This window comes from Capricornis sumatraensis, chromosome 18, assembly GCF_032405125.1.
Source record: "Capricornis sumatraensis isolate serow.1 chromosome 18, serow.2, whole genome shotgun sequence".
In the NCBI taxonomy this organism is placed as follows: Eukaryota; Metazoa; Chordata; class Mammalia; order Artiodactyla; family Bovidae; genus Capricornis; species Capricornis sumatraensis.
In genome coordinates, this window is record NC_091086.1 from 8251744 (window position 1) to 8270634 (window position 18891).

The following is an 18891-nucleotide window of genomic DNA, read 5'->3' on the forward strand; positions in this document are numbered from 1 at the left end:
ACTTCATCTTCTGGTCCATCCTATGAGTCATGGAACTTTGTGAATTAACCCAGCTCTTATTTGCAAAACTCTGTGTCTTAGGCTCCTGGGCTTGTTCTTCTCTGACCCCCAGTTCTTGGGCCAAAGCTTAATAATACGAAGGAACAAGAAAATCTTAAGTTGTACTCTGAATAACGGTTTATTGTTCGGTAAATGCCCCTTCCACTAAACACTAAGTACCTTGAGGGCAGAGAGTATTCACCTGTGGTACCAAAACAAACATGATCACTTAGTAAGGTCATATCAAAATACACACAGCTTTCAGTGCAATGTAACAACTCCCTTCTAAACCATTTTTGATAACCAGTCCTCTCTTTTCCACTAAACAGTCATAGTTAAGGAATGATGGCCAGTTCACTACAGCAGTCTTTCCCAGTTTTGAATAGCTATAATATTAGGAATTATACAATTAGAAATATTAGTAGTGTTATTTGAAGTAATATTATAGCAATATTAGGAACTGATTTCCAGCATCTAAATTCTCTTGCTATGCTTGATGCGTGCCTTCTCACACTTTCTGCATGAGGAGGCAAAAATCCCATCTCTTATCAGGTAAACTAAACAGTGACAAATGCATTTATTTTCCTGACCCTTGGCATTCAGCACATGGTATGTGGACCTCCCCTGGGCAGGCAGGTCTGCGTCTGAAACCCTGAATCTTAATTATCCAGGCAGGGAGAATCTAGAATTCATTTCACTTGTGACATCTAGTGTCCAGTGGTGGTACAGGCAGCACCCTACCCAGACAGCTCCTAAAATCTGACTTTAACTTTGATATAGGTAGCGTCCATGATTTTACTAATGCTGTCTACTTCCCTAGAGTGTTTTCATCCTCACTTAGGTTGGCCGTTTTTCAAGGCCCTACTTAAGTGCCACCTGCACGGTGAAACGTTAAAGGGATACCATAATAAAACCGATCTCTCCCTTCACACATCTTTAGTGTAGGGTATATACCATTGACATGACAGTCATACATAGCCCGATGGTTATTTAAGTTTGTTTTTATTTAATCCCCCACTACATTGTGAGAATCTTCCAGAGTCGAGTGGTAATTACCGTATCTCTAAATTCCCTGCATTTTGCCTAACATGTTGTGGTCACTAAGGGGCGTGTGGACACAGGGATGAATCGGGAGAGTAGGACTGAGATATATACACCACCACGTGCAAAACAGATGGCTACTGTATAGCACAGGGGGCTCAGCTTGGGGCTCTGTGATGACCTAGAGGGTACGGGAGGGAGGCTCAAGAATGAGGGAGTGTATGTATCCATGTAGCTAATTCATGTCGGTATACAGCAAAGACTAACACAACACTGTAAAGCAATGATACTCCAATAAAAAATAATAAATAGAAGTTTAAAATCTCTAAAATATTAAATTTGAAAGAGACATGAATGAAACACAGGCCTATGTATTCATCTAACTAAGGAGAAAAATGAAGTTCAGATACATTATAGACTACCTAATTTCAGCCAGTCATGATTGGACTAGGTTAGAATGGTATCTTCCCGAGTCCTGAGCTGAAAAATCTTTGTCAAATGAAAAGGAAAATCAGGTTTCATTTATTCAAGAACTTGGGGGGTGATGACAAATGAAGGAGTATCTGGCTAATTCAGGACCCAAGTGCATTTGTTAGGCTATACTGTGAGCAACACGAAGGCATCACTGTTGTCAGTCTTTGAATCCAGATCAAACCTTAACTTACTGAGGCCTATCTCAGTCAGAAATGGAAGCCTGCAAAGGAAATTGAGAGTGGAAAAGCAGGGAGGGTGTGGCATCCCAACACCTAAGGAGATTCAGGAAGAGCTATCAACTGTTAATTGTTAAGTGAGGGCTGAAAAATGGATTTTGCAAGATAGTACTCACTGGTGATGTTGAGAAGAGCCATTTCACTGGAGTGGTGAGACCAAAACCTAAAGTGGTAAAAAAAAAAAAAAAAAGAATAAGAAAATTAATATAATGAGTATAGGCTTTTTTCCTAGGAATTTTTTTTTTTTATCAAAGGAAGCAAATAATGAGATGGTAAGCTGACTGAGGTCGACTTGTTCCCTGTTTAGTGGCTCAGTTGTGTCTGACTCTTAGCGACCCCATGGACTGTAGCCCACCAGGCTCCTCTGTCCATGGGTTTTCCCAGGCAAGAATACTGGAGTGGATTGTCATCTCATTCTCCAGGGGAATCCTCCCAACCCAGGGATTGAACCCAGGTCTCCTGCTTGGCAGACTGATTATTTACCACTGAAGCACCAGGGAAGCCCAACGAGGTCAAGGAAGATTAGTATTATTTTTCAGATGGAAGTCATTACAGCATGTTTATTTGTTGATAGGGAAGATCCAACAGAGGGGTAAAAAACTGATGACGAAGAAGAAAGCACGTATGGCCAAGTCCTCAAGTAAGAAAAAAATGGGCTCAAAAGCATCACTTGATCTGTACTACAGTTGCTAATGGATTCAGAAGTGCTCACTAAACGTTGGCTATTATTATTTCTGATTGCTTAAAATTTTGAATAATGAATAGGCATCAGGTTTACAAAATATAAAATAACTGTTTAAAGACACACGCAAGAGCTTGGACTTTAGCAGACTTGTTGGTGTTCAGTCGCCTAGTCATGTCTGTTCGCAACCCCAAGGACTGCAGCCCAAGAGGGCGCCCTGTTCCTCACCACCTCCTGCAGTTTGCCCAAGTTCAGGCGCATTGCCTCTGTAATGCCATCCAGCCATCTCATCCTCCTGCCTTCTATCTTTCCTAGCATCAGGGACTTGTTCAATGAGTCGGCTGTTCATCTCAGGTGATCAAAAACTACTGGAGCTTCAGCTTCAGTAACTGTCCTTCCAATGAGTATTCAAAGTTGATTTCCCTTAAGATTGACTGGTTTGATCTCCTTGCTGCCCAAAGGACTCTCAGGAGTCTTCTCCAGCACCACAGCAGGCTGCATTAATTCAAATTCTAGTTCTATCACTTGTCAAAGGTACCTTTCTTCTTGGGGCTGTTTTCCTCTGTAGAACCTCATAGGGCTTCCCAGGTGGCGCTAGAGGGAAAGAACCCGGCTGCCAATGCAAGAGACAGAAGAGACCGAGTTCCATCCCTGGGTCGGGAAGATCCCCTGGAGGAGGGCACTGGCAACCCACTCCAGTATTCTTGCCTGGAGCATCCCATGGACAGAGGAGCCTGATGTGCTATACGGTTCATAGAGTCGCAGAGTCTTACACGCCTGAGTCGATTAGCACTCACCCACCTCATAAGGCTGTTGGCGGGCTTAAATGTGATAATCCGTGTAAAATAAACTGGCACTCTGTCTTATAAACGTAACTGTGATTCTGCCTATGATGCTTTTCGGCAGTGTCACACTCACTGAAATTTCTGGAACCCTAAGATAGGTACCACAGGGCATAGCCTTCAGGATGCACACCGGCCAACGCGCCGTTAAGCCAGCACACGAGGGAATTCCCCCGCCGCCTCGCCTTCGAGTGACACTATCCCTCCAGAAAGCACTGTCTCTAGGGAAAACGAAGACCAAAAAACCCCCAAAGCATCCAGAAAACCAACCGTGAGTAAGGCTGACGCGACAGAGCTTCGTTTGAGCCTGCGCCAAACCCGCCGTAGCTGGGGCGTGGCACTGTCTTGGGCGTTCCGTCCCCGTTTTTTCCTTTTACGCGCTGCTAGGGCGGAAAGTATCGCGTGACGTGAGGTCTCGCGGGAATTGCATTCAAAAAGCCCTGGCGCTTCCGGAAATTGCATTCAAAAAGCTCTGGCGCTTAACCCTAGTACTCGGTGAGTGAGTGCGCCGGTGATTGTGCGCTGCCGCTGTGGAGTTAACGTCGGGAATCAGCGCGGAGAGCTGCAGCAGCAGGGAAAGGGGTGAGGAAAGGTGGGGGCCAGGGGCCCGGAGGGAGGTGCGTATGAAGGGGGACGCGCGGGGGCGGCGTAGAGAAGGGCTGGGGAGAGGAGGGCAGGGCCTAGGAATACCTGGGGTCTGGGTCTCCGCCCAGGCTTTTAGCTGGAGCAGCTTTTTCGGCAGAACTCAGCTCTTACAGACCAGGTTCCGAGCCGGCCCTAATATTCTGCTGGGCCGCTACGACTCCTCCCGGGAATTCTGCGTAAATACGGAAAGTCGGGTCCGTTGCCTGGGTCTGGGGGATAATGAACACTGGATCTGCGCTGGCTCTATGACCGCCGCCTGTATGATTTGAGAAAGGCTGCTGCTGCTAAGTCGCTTCAGTCGTGTCCGACTCTGTGCGACCCCATAGACGGCAGCCCACCAGGCTCCCCCGTCCCTGGGATTCTCCAGGCAGGAACACTGGAGTGGGTTGCCATTTCCTTCTCCAATGCAGTGAAAAGTGAAAGTGAAGTCACTCAGTCGTGTCCGACTCTTAGCGACCCCATGGACTGCAACCTACCAGGCTCCTCCGCCCATGGGATTTTCCAGGCAAGAGTACTACAAATGTAAAATACACACTGGCTTTTAAAGACTACACTCTTGTTGATAATATGACGTCTACATGTTGAAATGATAATCCTTTGGATATATTGCGTTAAATAACGCATTGTTCAAGTGAATTTCACCACTATTTACTTTTTAAAATAAACGTGGAACCTAGAAAATTGAAAATTAACGTGTCTTGTTCGCACTGTATTTCTACTGGACAGCGCTGCTCAGACAGTTTCGTGTAGGATTCCGCTCTAGCTGCTTTTTACCCATTGCTGGTTTAATCTTAAACAAAAACCCTATTGTAACTGACCTTGTTTTATGGATGACTAAACAAGACATTGGAGAAATTGTTCAAGTTGATGCTGCCAGTCAGTACTGAAGATGGGGTGACAACTCAAGCAGTCTGATCCCAAGCTTCCTGTCTGCTACATGCTTTTTTCTGTTCTGAGAAGCAGAACAGAAAAGTGGTTAGGAGCACCAGGCTGTGGAACCAAATCCTGTTCCCATCTCACTTAGCCACTGAGTTATCAGTGTTATCACCTGATAACCCCGGGCAAGTTACTTAACCTTTCTGTGCCTCTGTTACTTAACCTTTCGGTTTGCATTTGTGTAAAATGGGGGGTTGTTGTTCAGTCCCCAAGTAGTGTCTGACTCTTTGAGACCCCATGGACTGCCTGCAGGCTGGCATGCTGCATGGTTTGGGGGGAGGGGTGACCCTTTTATCTCGTAGGGTTGTTGAGAGGATTCAATAAAATAATGTTTCAGTTCAGTTCAGTCGCTCAGTCGGTCCAACTCTTTGCAGCCCCATGGACTGCAGCACGCCAGGCCTCCCTGTCCATTGCCAGCTCCTGGAGTTTACTCAAACCATGTCCATTGAGTCAGTGATGCCATCCAACAGTCTCATCCTCTGTCGTCCCCTTCTCCCCCTGCCTTCAATCTTTCCCAGCATCGGGTTCTTTTCAAATGAGTCCAGTTCTTCACATCAGATGGCCAGACTATTGGAGTTTCAGCCTCAGCAACAGTCCTTCCAATGAATATTCAGGACTGATTTCCTTTAGGATGTACTGGTTGGATCTCCTTGCTGTCCGAGGGACTCTGAAGGGTCTTCTCCAACACCACAGTTCAAATGCATCAATTCTTCAGCACTCAGCTTTCTTTATAGTCCAACTCACATCCATACATGACTACTGGAAAACCATAGCTTTGGACCTTTGTTGGCAAAGTACTGCTTTTTAATATGCTGTCTAGGTTGGTCATAACTTTTCTTCAAAGGAGCAAGTATCTTTCAATTTCATGGCTGCAGTCACCATCTGTAGTGATTTTGGAGCCCCAAAAAATAAAGTCTGTTACTGTTTCCGCTATTTCCCCATCTATTTGCCATGAAGTGATGGGACCAGATGCCATGATCTTAGTTTTCCGAATGTTGAATTTTAAGCCAGTGTTTTCACTCTCCTCTTTCCGTTTCATCAAGAGGCTCTAGCTTGTGCTTCATCCAGTCCAGCATTTCTCATGATGTACTCTGCATATAAGTTAAATAAGCAAGGTGATAATATACAGCCTTGACATACTCCTTTACCTATTTGGAACCAGTCTGTTCCATGTCCAGTTCTAACTGTTGCTTCCTGACCTGCATACAGATTTCTCAAGAGGCAGCACAGATGGTCTGGTATTCCCATCTCTTTAAGAATTTTCTAGAGTTTGCAGTAATAATGTTTGCAAAGCATCAAGTGTGATATCTGGTACATATTAGCTATAGTTTTTATTCAACCCTGGCTACCTTTCTCTGCAGATTGATAGATTACTCTTAGACGTTCATTACACCTGTTGAAAAGTCACTTCCTCAGGGAAATCTTTCTTGTCCTTATTCCCTCTGACCCTGCTCACACGCCACCACCCAGATTGAGACTGCTGCCCTGAGTTATAGGCTCATAGCACCATACACCTCTCCCTCTTGCACTTAACACACTTGTAACTTTACATTATCAGTTATTTGATTTAACATCTTTCTAGTAATAGACTGTAAAATTCAAGAAGGCAGGCATATTGTCTGATTTGAGGATCACATTGTGTCCTCAGCAACAGCACAGTACCTGACACATAATAGGAATTCCAGCAAATCTTTAGAGTGAATGAGAGCTAATTTTGTGGCTGCTGTGGACATTGATGGTTGGGATATCTTGAAGCTAGTCCCATATTTGGTAAATATTGATGACAATAGTACTTAGCTCAGGTCCACTAAGAGAATTAAATGTCATAGTTCATTTGAAGCACTCTACCTGGCAAATGGTAAATCCTTATCAAATATTATTAACAGCTCAACAATTAATGGCTGGCTCCATCATGTACGGGCTTTGGAGAGGTCTTGCATTTTAGAGCAGTGATAGCCAGTCCTGGATAACATAGGATTCTTTTTCTTTTTTTTTTAACCCCCTCTTCTAAAACCCTCTATTTCCTCCTCCATCTTCATTCTCAAAGACCTTCCTTCCTAATTTACTGCTAAATGGAAGCAGAAGGGCACTCATGCAGACTCTGAACACTGTATCTACCTACTTATCAGTGTCGGTACCCATATACTTTCCTTTCCTTTAATTCAGATGAAACATTCATATACCTGTCCAGAGATCAGACCCTGCACATTCATTACTCCAGTAGTTCTCCATGTCTTCTGTATCATTCGTTTTCCCTTGCTTGATCTCACCTTTGTCATACAAGCTTGCTGTTGTTTTTTCTTAAAGAGTTTTTCATCTTAAAGAAAAGACCCTACTGCATCTCCAGCTACTGCCCCGTTTATCTGCTCTTTGCAGCGAAGCTGTGCTTGCTCTCTGCTGTTCTACCATTCTCTCCAGTTAATCCCAGTCAGGCTTTTGCCCCAGTCTCCCCATCAAAACTATTTTTGGGGTCATCTTCTAGTTGACCTCCGTGAATTTAAATCCAGTGGCCAGTTCTCAGTGTTCACTTTATTTGATTCAGCATTTGGTGCAGTTCATCATCTACCTCCCTAATAACCTGATTGTTTATTGAGTTCTAAGACAGCACATGCTCTTCCTTTTCCTCCTAGCTCACTGACTGCGCTTGAGTATCATTTGCTGTCTTCTTTCCCGTCTCATGACAGGGCTCCATCCTTTGCCCTCTTCTCTTTAATTATGCTCATACTTTGATGAACACAGAACTCAAAAATTTATGCTAATAACTCCCAAATTTATATCTCCAGCTTATACCCTTCTCTTACAGCTGTTACTTACTTGACATATCTCATGTTTTAAAACTTAAACCTCTCATTTTCTTTCCAAAACATCTCTACCCTCAGTTTTTGATGTGTCAGTTATTGGCAAACCTGTTTTACTAGTTGCTCAGCCAGAAGCTTTGGAGGCCTTTTAAAATTCTCTTCCACATATCCCATATTCCATTTGTCAGAAAATCACGTTGGCTCTGCCTTCAGAATATATGTTAAATCTCATCACCTTTTGTGGCAGCCACTCTGGTATGAGTGGTCATCCCACCTGATCTTTCTGCTTTCAACTTGCTTCCCTCCCAGCCATACAGCGTATCAGCCAAAATGATCCTTTTAAATGTGGCCTATCTCTAGTCCAAACTTCGCAGTGACTTCCCATTTCACCCAGAGTAGAAGCCAAAGTTTTTGTTTACAATGGCCTGATCTCCGTATTCTCCTCTGTAGTCTCCTCTGACCTATATTCTATCTTGTTCATTCTTTGGACTTATTCCGCTGTACTGCTACCCCTCTACGTGGAACATGCTTTCCCTAATGACTGCTGCTGCTGCTGCTAAGTCGCTTCAGTCATGTCTGACTCTTTGCCACCCCATAGAGGACAGCCCATCAGACTCCCCCATCCCTAGGATTCTCCAGGCAAGAACACTGGAGTGGGTTGCCATTTCCTTCTCCAGTGCTTGAAAGTGAAAAGTGAAAGTGAAGTCGCTCAGTCGTGCCCAACTCCTAGCAACCCCATGGAGTGCAGCCTACCAGGCTCCATGGGATTGTCCAGGCAAGAGTATTGGAGTGTGTTGCCATTGCCTTCTCCTCCCTAATGGCTAATTAATGGCTAATTCTCTGATTCTTTCCAAGGCTTTGTTCAGAGTCACCTGAGGGGCTCCCAATTCAACACATTTTAAATTTCTTCTAGTTAGAATACAGCCACTTCTTCCAAGCTCACTTATCCTGTTTTGCTTTTTTTCCCATTTTTTACTTTCTAGTGCATTTATTTATTATGTTATTATTGCTTGTCTTCTCCTACTGGAGGGTAAGTTTTATGAACGAAGAGCCTTTTAGGGGTCCATTTGACCACTGCTTGATGTATCTGAAGTGCCCAGAGTGGAGCTTGGCACATAGGCATTCAAGAAATATTTGTTGAATGAATGACTGGAAACATGGGAGAATACCTTAAAAATGACTTGTTGCTCTTTGAATTCAAAGCTGAGTTTTAGTCTAGCCTAGGAGCCTGGAAATGCTGGGCTGGTAGAAGCATAAGCTGGAATCAAGATTGCCAGGAGAAATATCAATAACCTCAGGTATGCAGATGACACCACCTTTATGTCAGAAAGTGAAGAGGAACTAAAAAGCCTCTTGATGAAAGAGGAGAGTGAAAAAGTTAGCTTAAGGCTCAACATTCAGAAAACTGTTTCATCTGGTCCCATCACTTCATGGGAAATAGATGGGGAAACAGTGGAAACAGTGTCAGACTTTATTTTTTTGGGCTCCAAAATCACTGCAGATGATGATTGCAGCCATGAAATTAAAAGATGCTTACTCCTTGGAAGGAAAGTTATGACCAACCTAGATAGCATATTCAAAAGCAGAGACATTACTTTGCCAACAAAGGTCCATCTAGTCAAGGCTATGGTTTTTCCAGTAGTCATGTATGGATATGAGAGTTGGACTGTGAACAAAGCTGAGTGCCGAAGAATTGATGCTTTTGAACTGCAATGTTGGAGAAGACTCTTGAGAGTCCCTTGGACTGCAAGGAGATCCAACCAGTCCATTCTAAAGGAGATCAGTGCTGGGATTTCTTTGGAAGGACTGATGTTGAAGCTGAAACTTCAGTACTTTGGCCACCTCATGCAAAGAGTTGACTCATTGGGAAAGACCCTGATACTGGGAGGGGTTGGGGGCAGGAGAAGGGGATGACAGAGGATGAGATGGTTGGATGGCATCACCGACTCAATGGACATGAGTCTGTGTGAACTCCGGGAGTTGGTGATGGACAGGGAGGCCTGGCGTGCTGCGATTCATGGGGTCACAAAGAGTTGGACACGGCTGAGCAACCGAACTGAACTGAACTGAGGAGCCTGGAACCAGTTGGGGAAGGATGAGTGAGGTTGAGCTCTATATTAAATGTTTACATCTTTGCTTGAAAATCTAGAATGGGATTGTTCTTTAATTACTCTAAACATGGTCTCTGTTTTGCGTGTGTTGTTATGAATAACTAGCAAAATGCTAGTGAGTCTGTTTTCAATAAAGTGCATTTAATGTGACAAATTTCATGTGTTCAGGAAGTTAAGACTGTTGTGAAAACTTGTGGACGTGCTAGTCCTTACCTTACCAATCTTATTCAAAGGTACCTTTTTATAGTTAAGTAGAAGTTATGCTACTATAAAGTTTCTTGATTTCTTTTACTGTTCTCTTAACTTGGTTACCTGTATAGTGATATAATTATGAGATCATCTTACCGTAGCATTTAAGGAAGCTTAGCAACAACTGAATAGTTTCCTAACACTGCATTCCTTAGAAGCAAAATTAAATTGTATTTATCTTTTTTTTTCTTTTTGCTCTATTTGATTTGTTCTCAAATTGGGTAACAAAATAGTCAGACTTTACTCTTATAACAGTAATGCAAATTTGACCATTTAAAAGTCAAAGAGAAAATCTTTAATACTGTGTTTTCATGTGACAGTGATATTGAATATATACATACACAACACACTTGTGTCTTTTATTAGTGACATGAAGTTTTTTGTTTAAGTTTAGATGCTTTTATTTCTTCTATTTTCAGTAGACAGGAAAAAATCATGGAGGCAGACGTAATAGCAGATCTTCGATGCAAACTCAAAGAGACTGAAGAAGAGCGACGGAAAGCTGCGCAGTATGGTTTACAGCTAGTGGAGAGCCAGAATGAACTGCAGAGTCAACTGGATAAATGCCGTAATGAGATGATGACCCTGACTGAGGTGGGACACTAGACTCCTCTGCTCACCAGTTTGTGCTTTGCCACTGAAGATTGCTGTTGTCCAGCAGTCATTAATATTATTAATTTAATATTTTTCTTTTCTGAAACTTGTAGGTCTAATTCCCACCCATCTGCAGGGAAATGAACTGAATGAATCTCTAATATTTTTTTTTTCTGACTCTGTTCTGAGTTTGAAAAATATGTTCTCTTTCTTTACTCCATGTTGAATTTTAGACTTTGGTTTGTCTTGATGCTACACCAAGTCCTTAGTTCTGTCCTAAGTCTAGACTTTTGTATTCAGTTGCCCACTAATGGTCATCTCAGACTTAACATAAACAGAACAGTTGATTCCTTGCCCACTAACCAAACATGCTCTTGCAGAATTCTTTACCTTATTTGGTAACTATAAAAACATTTATCCAGTTACTTGAGCCAGAAATCTATGAGTTTTACTCAATATATTTCTGTCCCATATTTCTCATATTTAATCCACTAGTAAGCTCTAAAAACGTGACCTACAGAACATCTGCTGCTCTTGTTCAGACCTCCGTCGTCTCTCCCCTGGACTGTTATCATAGCCTCCTGACTAGGTTGCCTGTCTCCCAGATTGCCATTCACACTGTTCACTCTTTACACAACAGCCAGGTGGCCTTTGAGGAGCATATAAAAGATCATGTCACAGCTCTGCTGAGAGCATGGAGCAGCTTCCCGTTTTATTTACGACAAAAACTGAGTTCGCTGCCTGGGTTTGTAGATCTCCATGTAATCTAACCTCTTTCAACCTTTGACCTCATCTTATGAATTACTTCCCCTTGTTCTTAGCTATACGAGTCCTGCTTTATGGGCTCCACAGGAGCTTTTGCCTCATTCTGAGTTATTTGTCCCCCACCCTCATGAGAGACATGACAGGAGAGGGGAATTTCGTCTCCTTGCTCATGGCTGCATCCCTAATACCTGATATGCTTTTATTAAAAGAAGAATAAATCCGTTTTACTTAGAAAATGCTCAGTAATGTATTTAAACTTTGATCTCCAAATTTAAACATAGCAGTTAAAAAAACTAATGACCACCCTTGTTAATTTTTTCCTTTTAAATCTAATTTTATCTTATTTTTTTAAAGCTTGTTGAAGAGGTTTAAACTAATGACCTTTTCTTCATTTTACTTAGAGCTATAAGTAGAGAATATTGTTATCAAACCAAATAATTCTTACTAAATAAACTTAAGTGCTATTAATTTTTTTTTCTTCCTAGCAGAGATTACTTGACTGGACAGCCAGAGATCACTTTTTACTTCTTTGACAGGACCTAGAAGCAATTACCATATCCCCAGCATGAACTTTAATTGAGTCTCAAATCACCTCTCACAGTTTTTTTTTACATTAATACTAGCTATAGTTACTCCAGATTTAACATGTGCTTGTTACTTAGAAAGCAGCAAATGTGTGAAACAGAAATGATTCAGTCAAAGAGGAAAACTGCTTACGTGTGATGGCTTTAAGTTATTTTTATATAACTGAGTTATAATTGAATCTGTTTTCAGAGCTACGAACAAGAAAAATACACTCTTCAGAGAGAAGTTGAGCTCAAGAGTCGAATGTTAGAAAGTTTGAGCTCCGAATGTGAAACTATTAAACAACAACAGAAAATGCATCTGGAGCAGTTAGAAGAAACACTGACCAGAAGCCACGGGCAGGAAGTGAATGAACTAAAGAAAAAGGTTTGGGCGTCTGTGTTTTGGAACAGAAGAATTTCATGCTCATGCAACCATTTGTAAACTTTAGATGATGAAAGACTTTCTTACTACCATCTGTGCAAAATAGCTGAGATGAGGGGTTCCATCATCTTAACGTGACCTTAGCAGTTTGTTTCAAATAACATTTTAGTAGTTAAATTGAATTATTTAATTTTAGCAACTATTTGTTAAGAAGGAGTTTTAGCTCTGATCAGCATGGCCTCCTTTAGAGAGCTTAGGATACCAATCCTTTTTCAGAAAGACTAGTTTCCTAGCCTTCACTGCAACTTGTGCTACACTTTATAATTCCGCCAAGAAACCAATAGTTTTTGGTAAATTAATGTACCTTAGAGTTGTATATTTTACAACTATAAAACGTATATTTTACAGTTTTTTTATTGAAGATAAACTAATACATATGATCAAGTTCATACACAACTCCTTAAGGGAGGTACCATTATTATCTCCATATAACATGAGAAAACCAGTGTTTAAACAGATTGAGTGAAGTTGGACAAGATTATAGAGCTAGAGACTGTCAGTCAAAATTTGATTGTCTTATTTCAAAGCCTGCTTCATTGCGTTTCATGTAGCATCTTTTAAGATTTTTATGTATCTGTACCACCTATGCTGGTTAGTTAATTCTCATTAAATTGACTCTCTTTTAAATGTTCTCTAATTTTAAGTAACAATATCAATGAAATATATTATGTTTGAGCTGGTTATTTTTTTCCTCATATGCAATAAAATATAACTATCAAAATATGCTTCATGCAATATTTAGAATCGTCTTGCTTTCCACTCTGACAAATAATAATCCAGCTTATCCGAAGCTACACAGGTTGAGACACCAATTACTGATACGGATGCTTATTTTCTTCCTCATGGATATTTTCAGTTTAGCAATAACTTTCAATACCTAAACAAAAAAGTAATATAGGAAATATTGAGTCTAAAGTAAGGCCAGTTATAGAGATGGCTTTTTGGTAAAGACTAAATCATTCAAAAAATACTTTCAGTCTTTCTTATGTTCTCAGATTACTTGTACCAATCATTAGGAGTTTTACTTGCCATCTTTCTTTCACTTATTTCTCACATTTAGTCCATCAACAAGCTCTTAAGAACTTGAGCTACAAAATATCTGTCTCAGCTACTCTGGGCTACTATCTGTCTCTGGGCTACTCTGTAGCCCAGCTCACCGTCATCTCTCCACTACTGTCCAGGTAGCCTGTTTCCTCTATTGCTGTCATGCCATTCATTTTCCACACAGTGACAACATGGCCAGGAGTCCTGATTATGTGTAAGGATCATTTGTATGCTTATAAAACAAGGCATGTCACTGTCTGTTAAAAGATGCATAGCTTTGGCCAGATAGGAAACCCCAGTCATCTCATTATACAATAAGTTTGGGTCATTCAGTGATGTTTTTCAGAAGGATATACACATTTCAACATATATCAATCAGCTGAAATTTTTGTTTCACATGATAAAATTGAAAGAGGAAAAGAAATCAAAATAGAAGTCTCTTTATTTTTTAAATAGTAAACAAATATCAGGATATATTCTAGGAATGTTGAGATCCTATTCAATATAATTCAGTATAGATGATAATGGTAACCCTGGACATCAAGTAAAAGACTTTCATTAACAACACACCGTTTAGTGATTGTTAGATGTGGTGCTGAATGTCTTCACACAAGCTTTGCATGTGTGAAAAAAATGTAGTGTCTGGGAGGTACAGTTAAGCAAAACGCAGTAAGACAAGTGTGCCTGTGTTAGTTTTCCAAGGCTGAAGCAATGTGACATTTTTGGAAAAGGGGTTAAATAATTTTGTTCAGTTTGATTGCCTGCCAAAATAGTTGTCCTGCAGGTACCAGAACACTTTGTACTGCAATTGTATGTTCTGATGACTTTTACTACCTTTTACTATATAAGATTGTGAATTTTCTTTTTTTAGTTAGAAACACTGAAAGCTGAGTTAGATGAAGCTCGGCTAAGTGAAAAGCAGCTGAAGCACAAAGTGGATCGTCAGGAGAAACTCCTTTCTAGTAAATCAAAGGAAATGCAAATGTCTGAACGTGTACATGAAAGTGTGTCTTCAGAGACGCTGACTCTTCAAATTGAGCTGACCGAAATGGAGAATGTGAAGGTAATTTTTATGGCATGTGTAGTATGGAGTTTTCTCCTTTTTCTGGCTGTATATTTTTCATGTTTTTGTAATAATCCTTATGAGCTACTTTTAAGACTGAAATATTTTTTGGCCTAACTATGATCTAATTAAAAAATAAGTTTTTAAATGGATTCCTTCAATTAAAGTAAAGCTTTTAAGTTACATGATTATGTAAGGCAGACTTTACTTTTAGATTATTGGAACCTCTGGAAGAGTTTAGACATTTATTCTAATCCTAGTTTGTGTCATAAAAGCTCAATATAAAAGTTGGTCCGGCAGAAGTTGATTTGTTGTTCAGCTGCTCAGTTATGTCTGACTGTTGCGACCCCATGAATGGCAGCACCCTATTGTTTTGCCGAAAGTTTTCACTGTAGTCTCAGGTTCAAAGGATTTGTTAACAAACTAAGCCACTTGTTCTATACAAATAATACAAATATTTATTAGAGAATTATCTAGCTTACTTTCAATATACTAACATTAAAAGAAAAGGGAAATAGAACAGAGGATACGTCACCAAATTGGGGTTTGACCAACATCCAGACTCAAACGGTGCTGGGAAGTCCTGTGTCAGAGCACATCTGGAGTCCCAGTTGTCCCAAGGTCCCAGGCAGCGTGTCCACTACTTGGGTTAGACTTCAAAAAATTGCAGTTCAGGATTCCCGCTTATAATCCCAGGAGAAAACTGGTATAGTCATCAGTTTGACCAAATTGCAAGCCTGGTTTCATGTTAACTCTGTTTGTTTTGTGTTGTAAAACTTGGAATGTTGTTATGCCTGGGGCTTGGTTGGCCAGGGCCCCTCCAAGGTCTTGACAATCTCAAAATTCTTCCCCATCTTATCTGCGGTGCTGCAAGGCTTGCGCTCACAGCAGGCAGTCACTCACAGTCAGGGTAGTGTCCAGGCAGGCTAGAAGCAAGGTCAGAGGCCAAGACCATTTAATTTCCCTAACACCTGTCCTTCACTATCTCCCAAAGTTTTCTCAAACTCATGTCCATTGAGTCAGTAATGCCACCCATCCATCTCATTCTCTGTCACCCCCTTCTCCTGCCCTCAGTCTTTCCCAGCATCAAGGTCTTTTCCAGTGAGTCGGCTCTTTGTGTCAGATGTGCAAAGTATTGGAGCTTCAGCTTCAGTTCTTCCAATGATTTCCTTTAGGATTGACTGGTTTGATTTCTTTGCTGTCCAAGGGACTCTCAAGAATCTTCTCCAACACCACAGTTCAAATGAATCAGTTTTTCGGCACTCAGCCTTCTTTATGGTCCACCTCTCATACCTGTACATGACTCCTGGAAAAACTGTAGCTTCGATCATACGGACCTCTGTTGGCAAAGTAGTGTCTCTACTTTTTAATATGCCGTCTCAGTTTGTCATAGCTTTCCTTCCAAGGGGCAAACATCTTTTAATTTCATGGCTGCAGTCACCGTCTGCAGTGATTTTGCAGCCCAAGAAAATAAAATCTGCCACTATTTCCACATTTTCCCCATCTATTTGCCATGAAGTGATGGGACCAGATGCCATGATCTTCGTTTTTTTGAATGTTAAGTTTTAAGCCGACTTTTTCACTCTCCTTTTTCACCTTCATCAGGGGGCTCTTCAGTTCCTCTTCACTTTCTGCCATTAGAGTGGTATCATCCGCATATCTGAGGTTGTTGATATTTTTCCTGGCAATCTTGAATCCAGCTTGTGATTCATTCAGCCTGGCATTTCAAATGGTGTACTCTGCATATAAGTTAAATAAGCAGGGTGAAAATGTACAGCCTTGACTTACTAATTTTGAAATTTTAAACCCATCTATTGTTCCACGTCTGGTTCTAATTGCTGCTTCTTGACCTGCATGCAGGATTCTCAGGAGGCAGGTAAGGTGGTCTGGTACCCCTTTCCAGAGTTTGTTGTGATCCATGCAGTGGAAGTTGATATATGAATATAATTTTTTTCATTGTAAGCTAAAATTAACTTAAAAATGAAAGTTTTAAATTCATAGAAAAGAAACAGTCTCTAGAGTCTTTGATCACTTTTTTAAAAAGTAATTAAAAAAAATTTTTTTGAGTTTTTTAATTTATTTTTTATTGAAGGATAATTGCTTTACAGAATTTTGCTGTTTTCTTTATTGTGCACTTTACTAATCTTTGACTAGTTATTAGTTTTAGTTTTGAGTGTTAACCTCTGCTGATAGATAAACTGACAGCTGCTAACTGAAGGATTATTCAAGAGTTTCTTCTTTTTCAATTCCTGTTTAATAGACCACCCTCCAAGAAGAAGTGAATGAGCTACAGTACAGACAAGAACAACTCGAACTTCTTAATTCTAGTTTAATGCGCCAGGTAGACCGGCTTAAAGGAGAAAAAAAAGAGCGAGAGAAAGAAGCGGTTTCTTACTATGATGCCTTAGAGGTATTGTGATTGTAGTAATACCATCTTTTCCAATTTATATAAGTTGTTTTCTTGCTAATCTTGTCTCAAGTAGCTGAATTGTTTTCTCTTTTGAATTTAGAAAGCTCGTGTAGCGAATCAGGACCTTCAGGTGCAGCTAGACCAGGCCCTCCAGCAAGCCTTGGACCCTAACAGTAAAGGCAACTCTTTGTTTGCAGAGGTACATGTGAACACTCCATTGATTAAGTTGGCATTTCACTTAATAAAAGCATAATTAAACATGTTATCTTTTCTAGGTGGAGGATCGAAGGGCAGCAATGGAACGTCAGCTTATCAGCGTGAAGGTCAAGTATCAGTCACTGAAGAAGCAAAATGCATTCAATAGAGAACAGATGCAAAGGATGAAGGTAAGAATTAGCATAAGATTTATTAAACCTTATTTTGTATCGTATGACTTGTACAACTAATACACTTACATGATTATTTCTAGAACTACATGACCTTAGAAAAAAAATTTTTAACTGAATGAGAGATCCCTTTTATATTTTATTTAAAAACATTTAATTCTGTGTAGATTTTAGTGGTATATGTAGCATCCATGGATTGATTGAGTTTTTAATTATTACTCACTAGCCTTGAGTTTTTAATTCTTTCAGTAGCCTTGCCATTAGCTCTTTCTTTGTAATGGGAAAAATCAAGTATTAAAACATTTTTCTGTCCCACTGTTGGCCTGGCTTCTTTCTGAGGGTAGCCCTGAAATGTCTACTTCAACTAAAACTAACTCTCTCACCATTCTTCAGTCCTCCCACAAAGGCTTATTAACAGACTGAAGTTTGAATTTCCTTTCCTTGCAGTTTCTCAAATCAAGCATATAAGCCCTTTTAATTTTAAGGTTTGTTTGGTGTCATTTTTGTCGAACAGCTGGTAACAGAAAAGCATGTGGGAATTATATTCCAGTATCGTGCCAACCCTTAGACTCCTGATCTGTTGTGCCTAACTCTCCTGAAGTGGTAGCACTTAATAGAAGTCTGTAGGGTTTCCTGCCTGTTTTAAGGATGATGAGATTTACCAAAGTAATAGGAAAGATCAGTGATTAAACTTTGGCATCAGATGAACTTGGGATTGAATCCTAGTCACACTTGTTAGCTGTGTGACTTTGGACAAGTATGTTTATTTTTCCGAGCAGTTAGTCACCTCATTTGTAAAATAGCGATGATAGAACTTGCCTCTTAAGAGTTGTCCTGGAGTTAAATGAAGGCACAGCAACATGCTTACATGTTTGGCAAGTAGGAAAGTGATGACTTAATAGACAACAACTCTGTCTTTTATTTCTGAGGATTTCAGTTGTGTCGTCTGGTTTACCTCAGCTCTCCCCTATCGGAATTATTTCTTTGTAAATTTTCTCATATTTGCTCTTTGTTTTCTTTTTGTACTTGTTGGGCTATTGTTACTAATCTCTCACTGTTCTGCTACCCCAAACTATCTTTAGACACAGGTAGCATTCTGAATTTTGGGGGGATTGATATGTCTAGCTTCCAGTATGAAAGTGAAAAAGTGAAAGTGAAGTCGCTCAGTCGTGGTTGACTCTTTGTGACCCCATGGACTTTAGCCTACCTCACTCCTCCGTCCATGGGATTTTCCAGGCGAGAGTACTGGAGTGGGTTGCCATATCCTTCTCCAGGGGATCTTCCTGACCCAGGGATCAAACCCGGGTCTCCTGCATTGTAGGCAGGTGCTTTAGCATCTGAGCCACCGGAGAAGTCCAGTATGAAGCAGGAGCAAAAAGTGGATCCTTAAAAATGTTAAAAGTCGTCTTTATCTTACTTATAACCATAGCTGCAACTTCATATCATTGTTATACTCAAAAATGTATTTTAACTAATTGACTCTTTTTAGAACTGCAGAAAATTCCAAAGGCAGAAAGGAATGCTAGGTTTAGATTTTAGCTCATTTCCTTCCAACTGCTGTGCAACTC

General features: G+C 40.6%; 1 protein-coding gene across 3 annotated transcripts in view; it reads left to right on the plus strand.

The window, feature by feature from the left end:
- The first annotated feature begins 3774 nt into the window (after positions 1–3774).
- The window catches only part of SPDL1 (spindle apparatus coiled-coil protein 1), a 37885-nt gene continuing 22768 nt past the window's right edge, over positions 3775–18891 (plus strand). For 2 of the 3 annotated variants that reach the window (XM_068990660.1, XM_068990658.1), the window contains exons 1-7: positions 3775–3896; positions 10473–10647; positions 12187–12363; positions 14336–14527; positions 16788–16937; positions 17038–17136; positions 17213–17323. In XM_068990660.1, coding sequence (XP_068846761.1) covers positions 10489–10647; positions 12187–12363; positions 14336–14527; positions 16788–16937; positions 17038–17136; positions 17213–17323 — 888 coding nt within the window. In that variant the 5' untranslated portion in view covers positions 3775–3896; positions 10473–10488. The remainder of the gene's footprint in view (positions 3897–10472; positions 10648–12186; positions 12364–14335; positions 14528–16787; positions 16938–17037; positions 17137–17212; positions 17324–18891) is intronic. The other variant, XM_068990659.1, reaches the window with a different exon arrangement.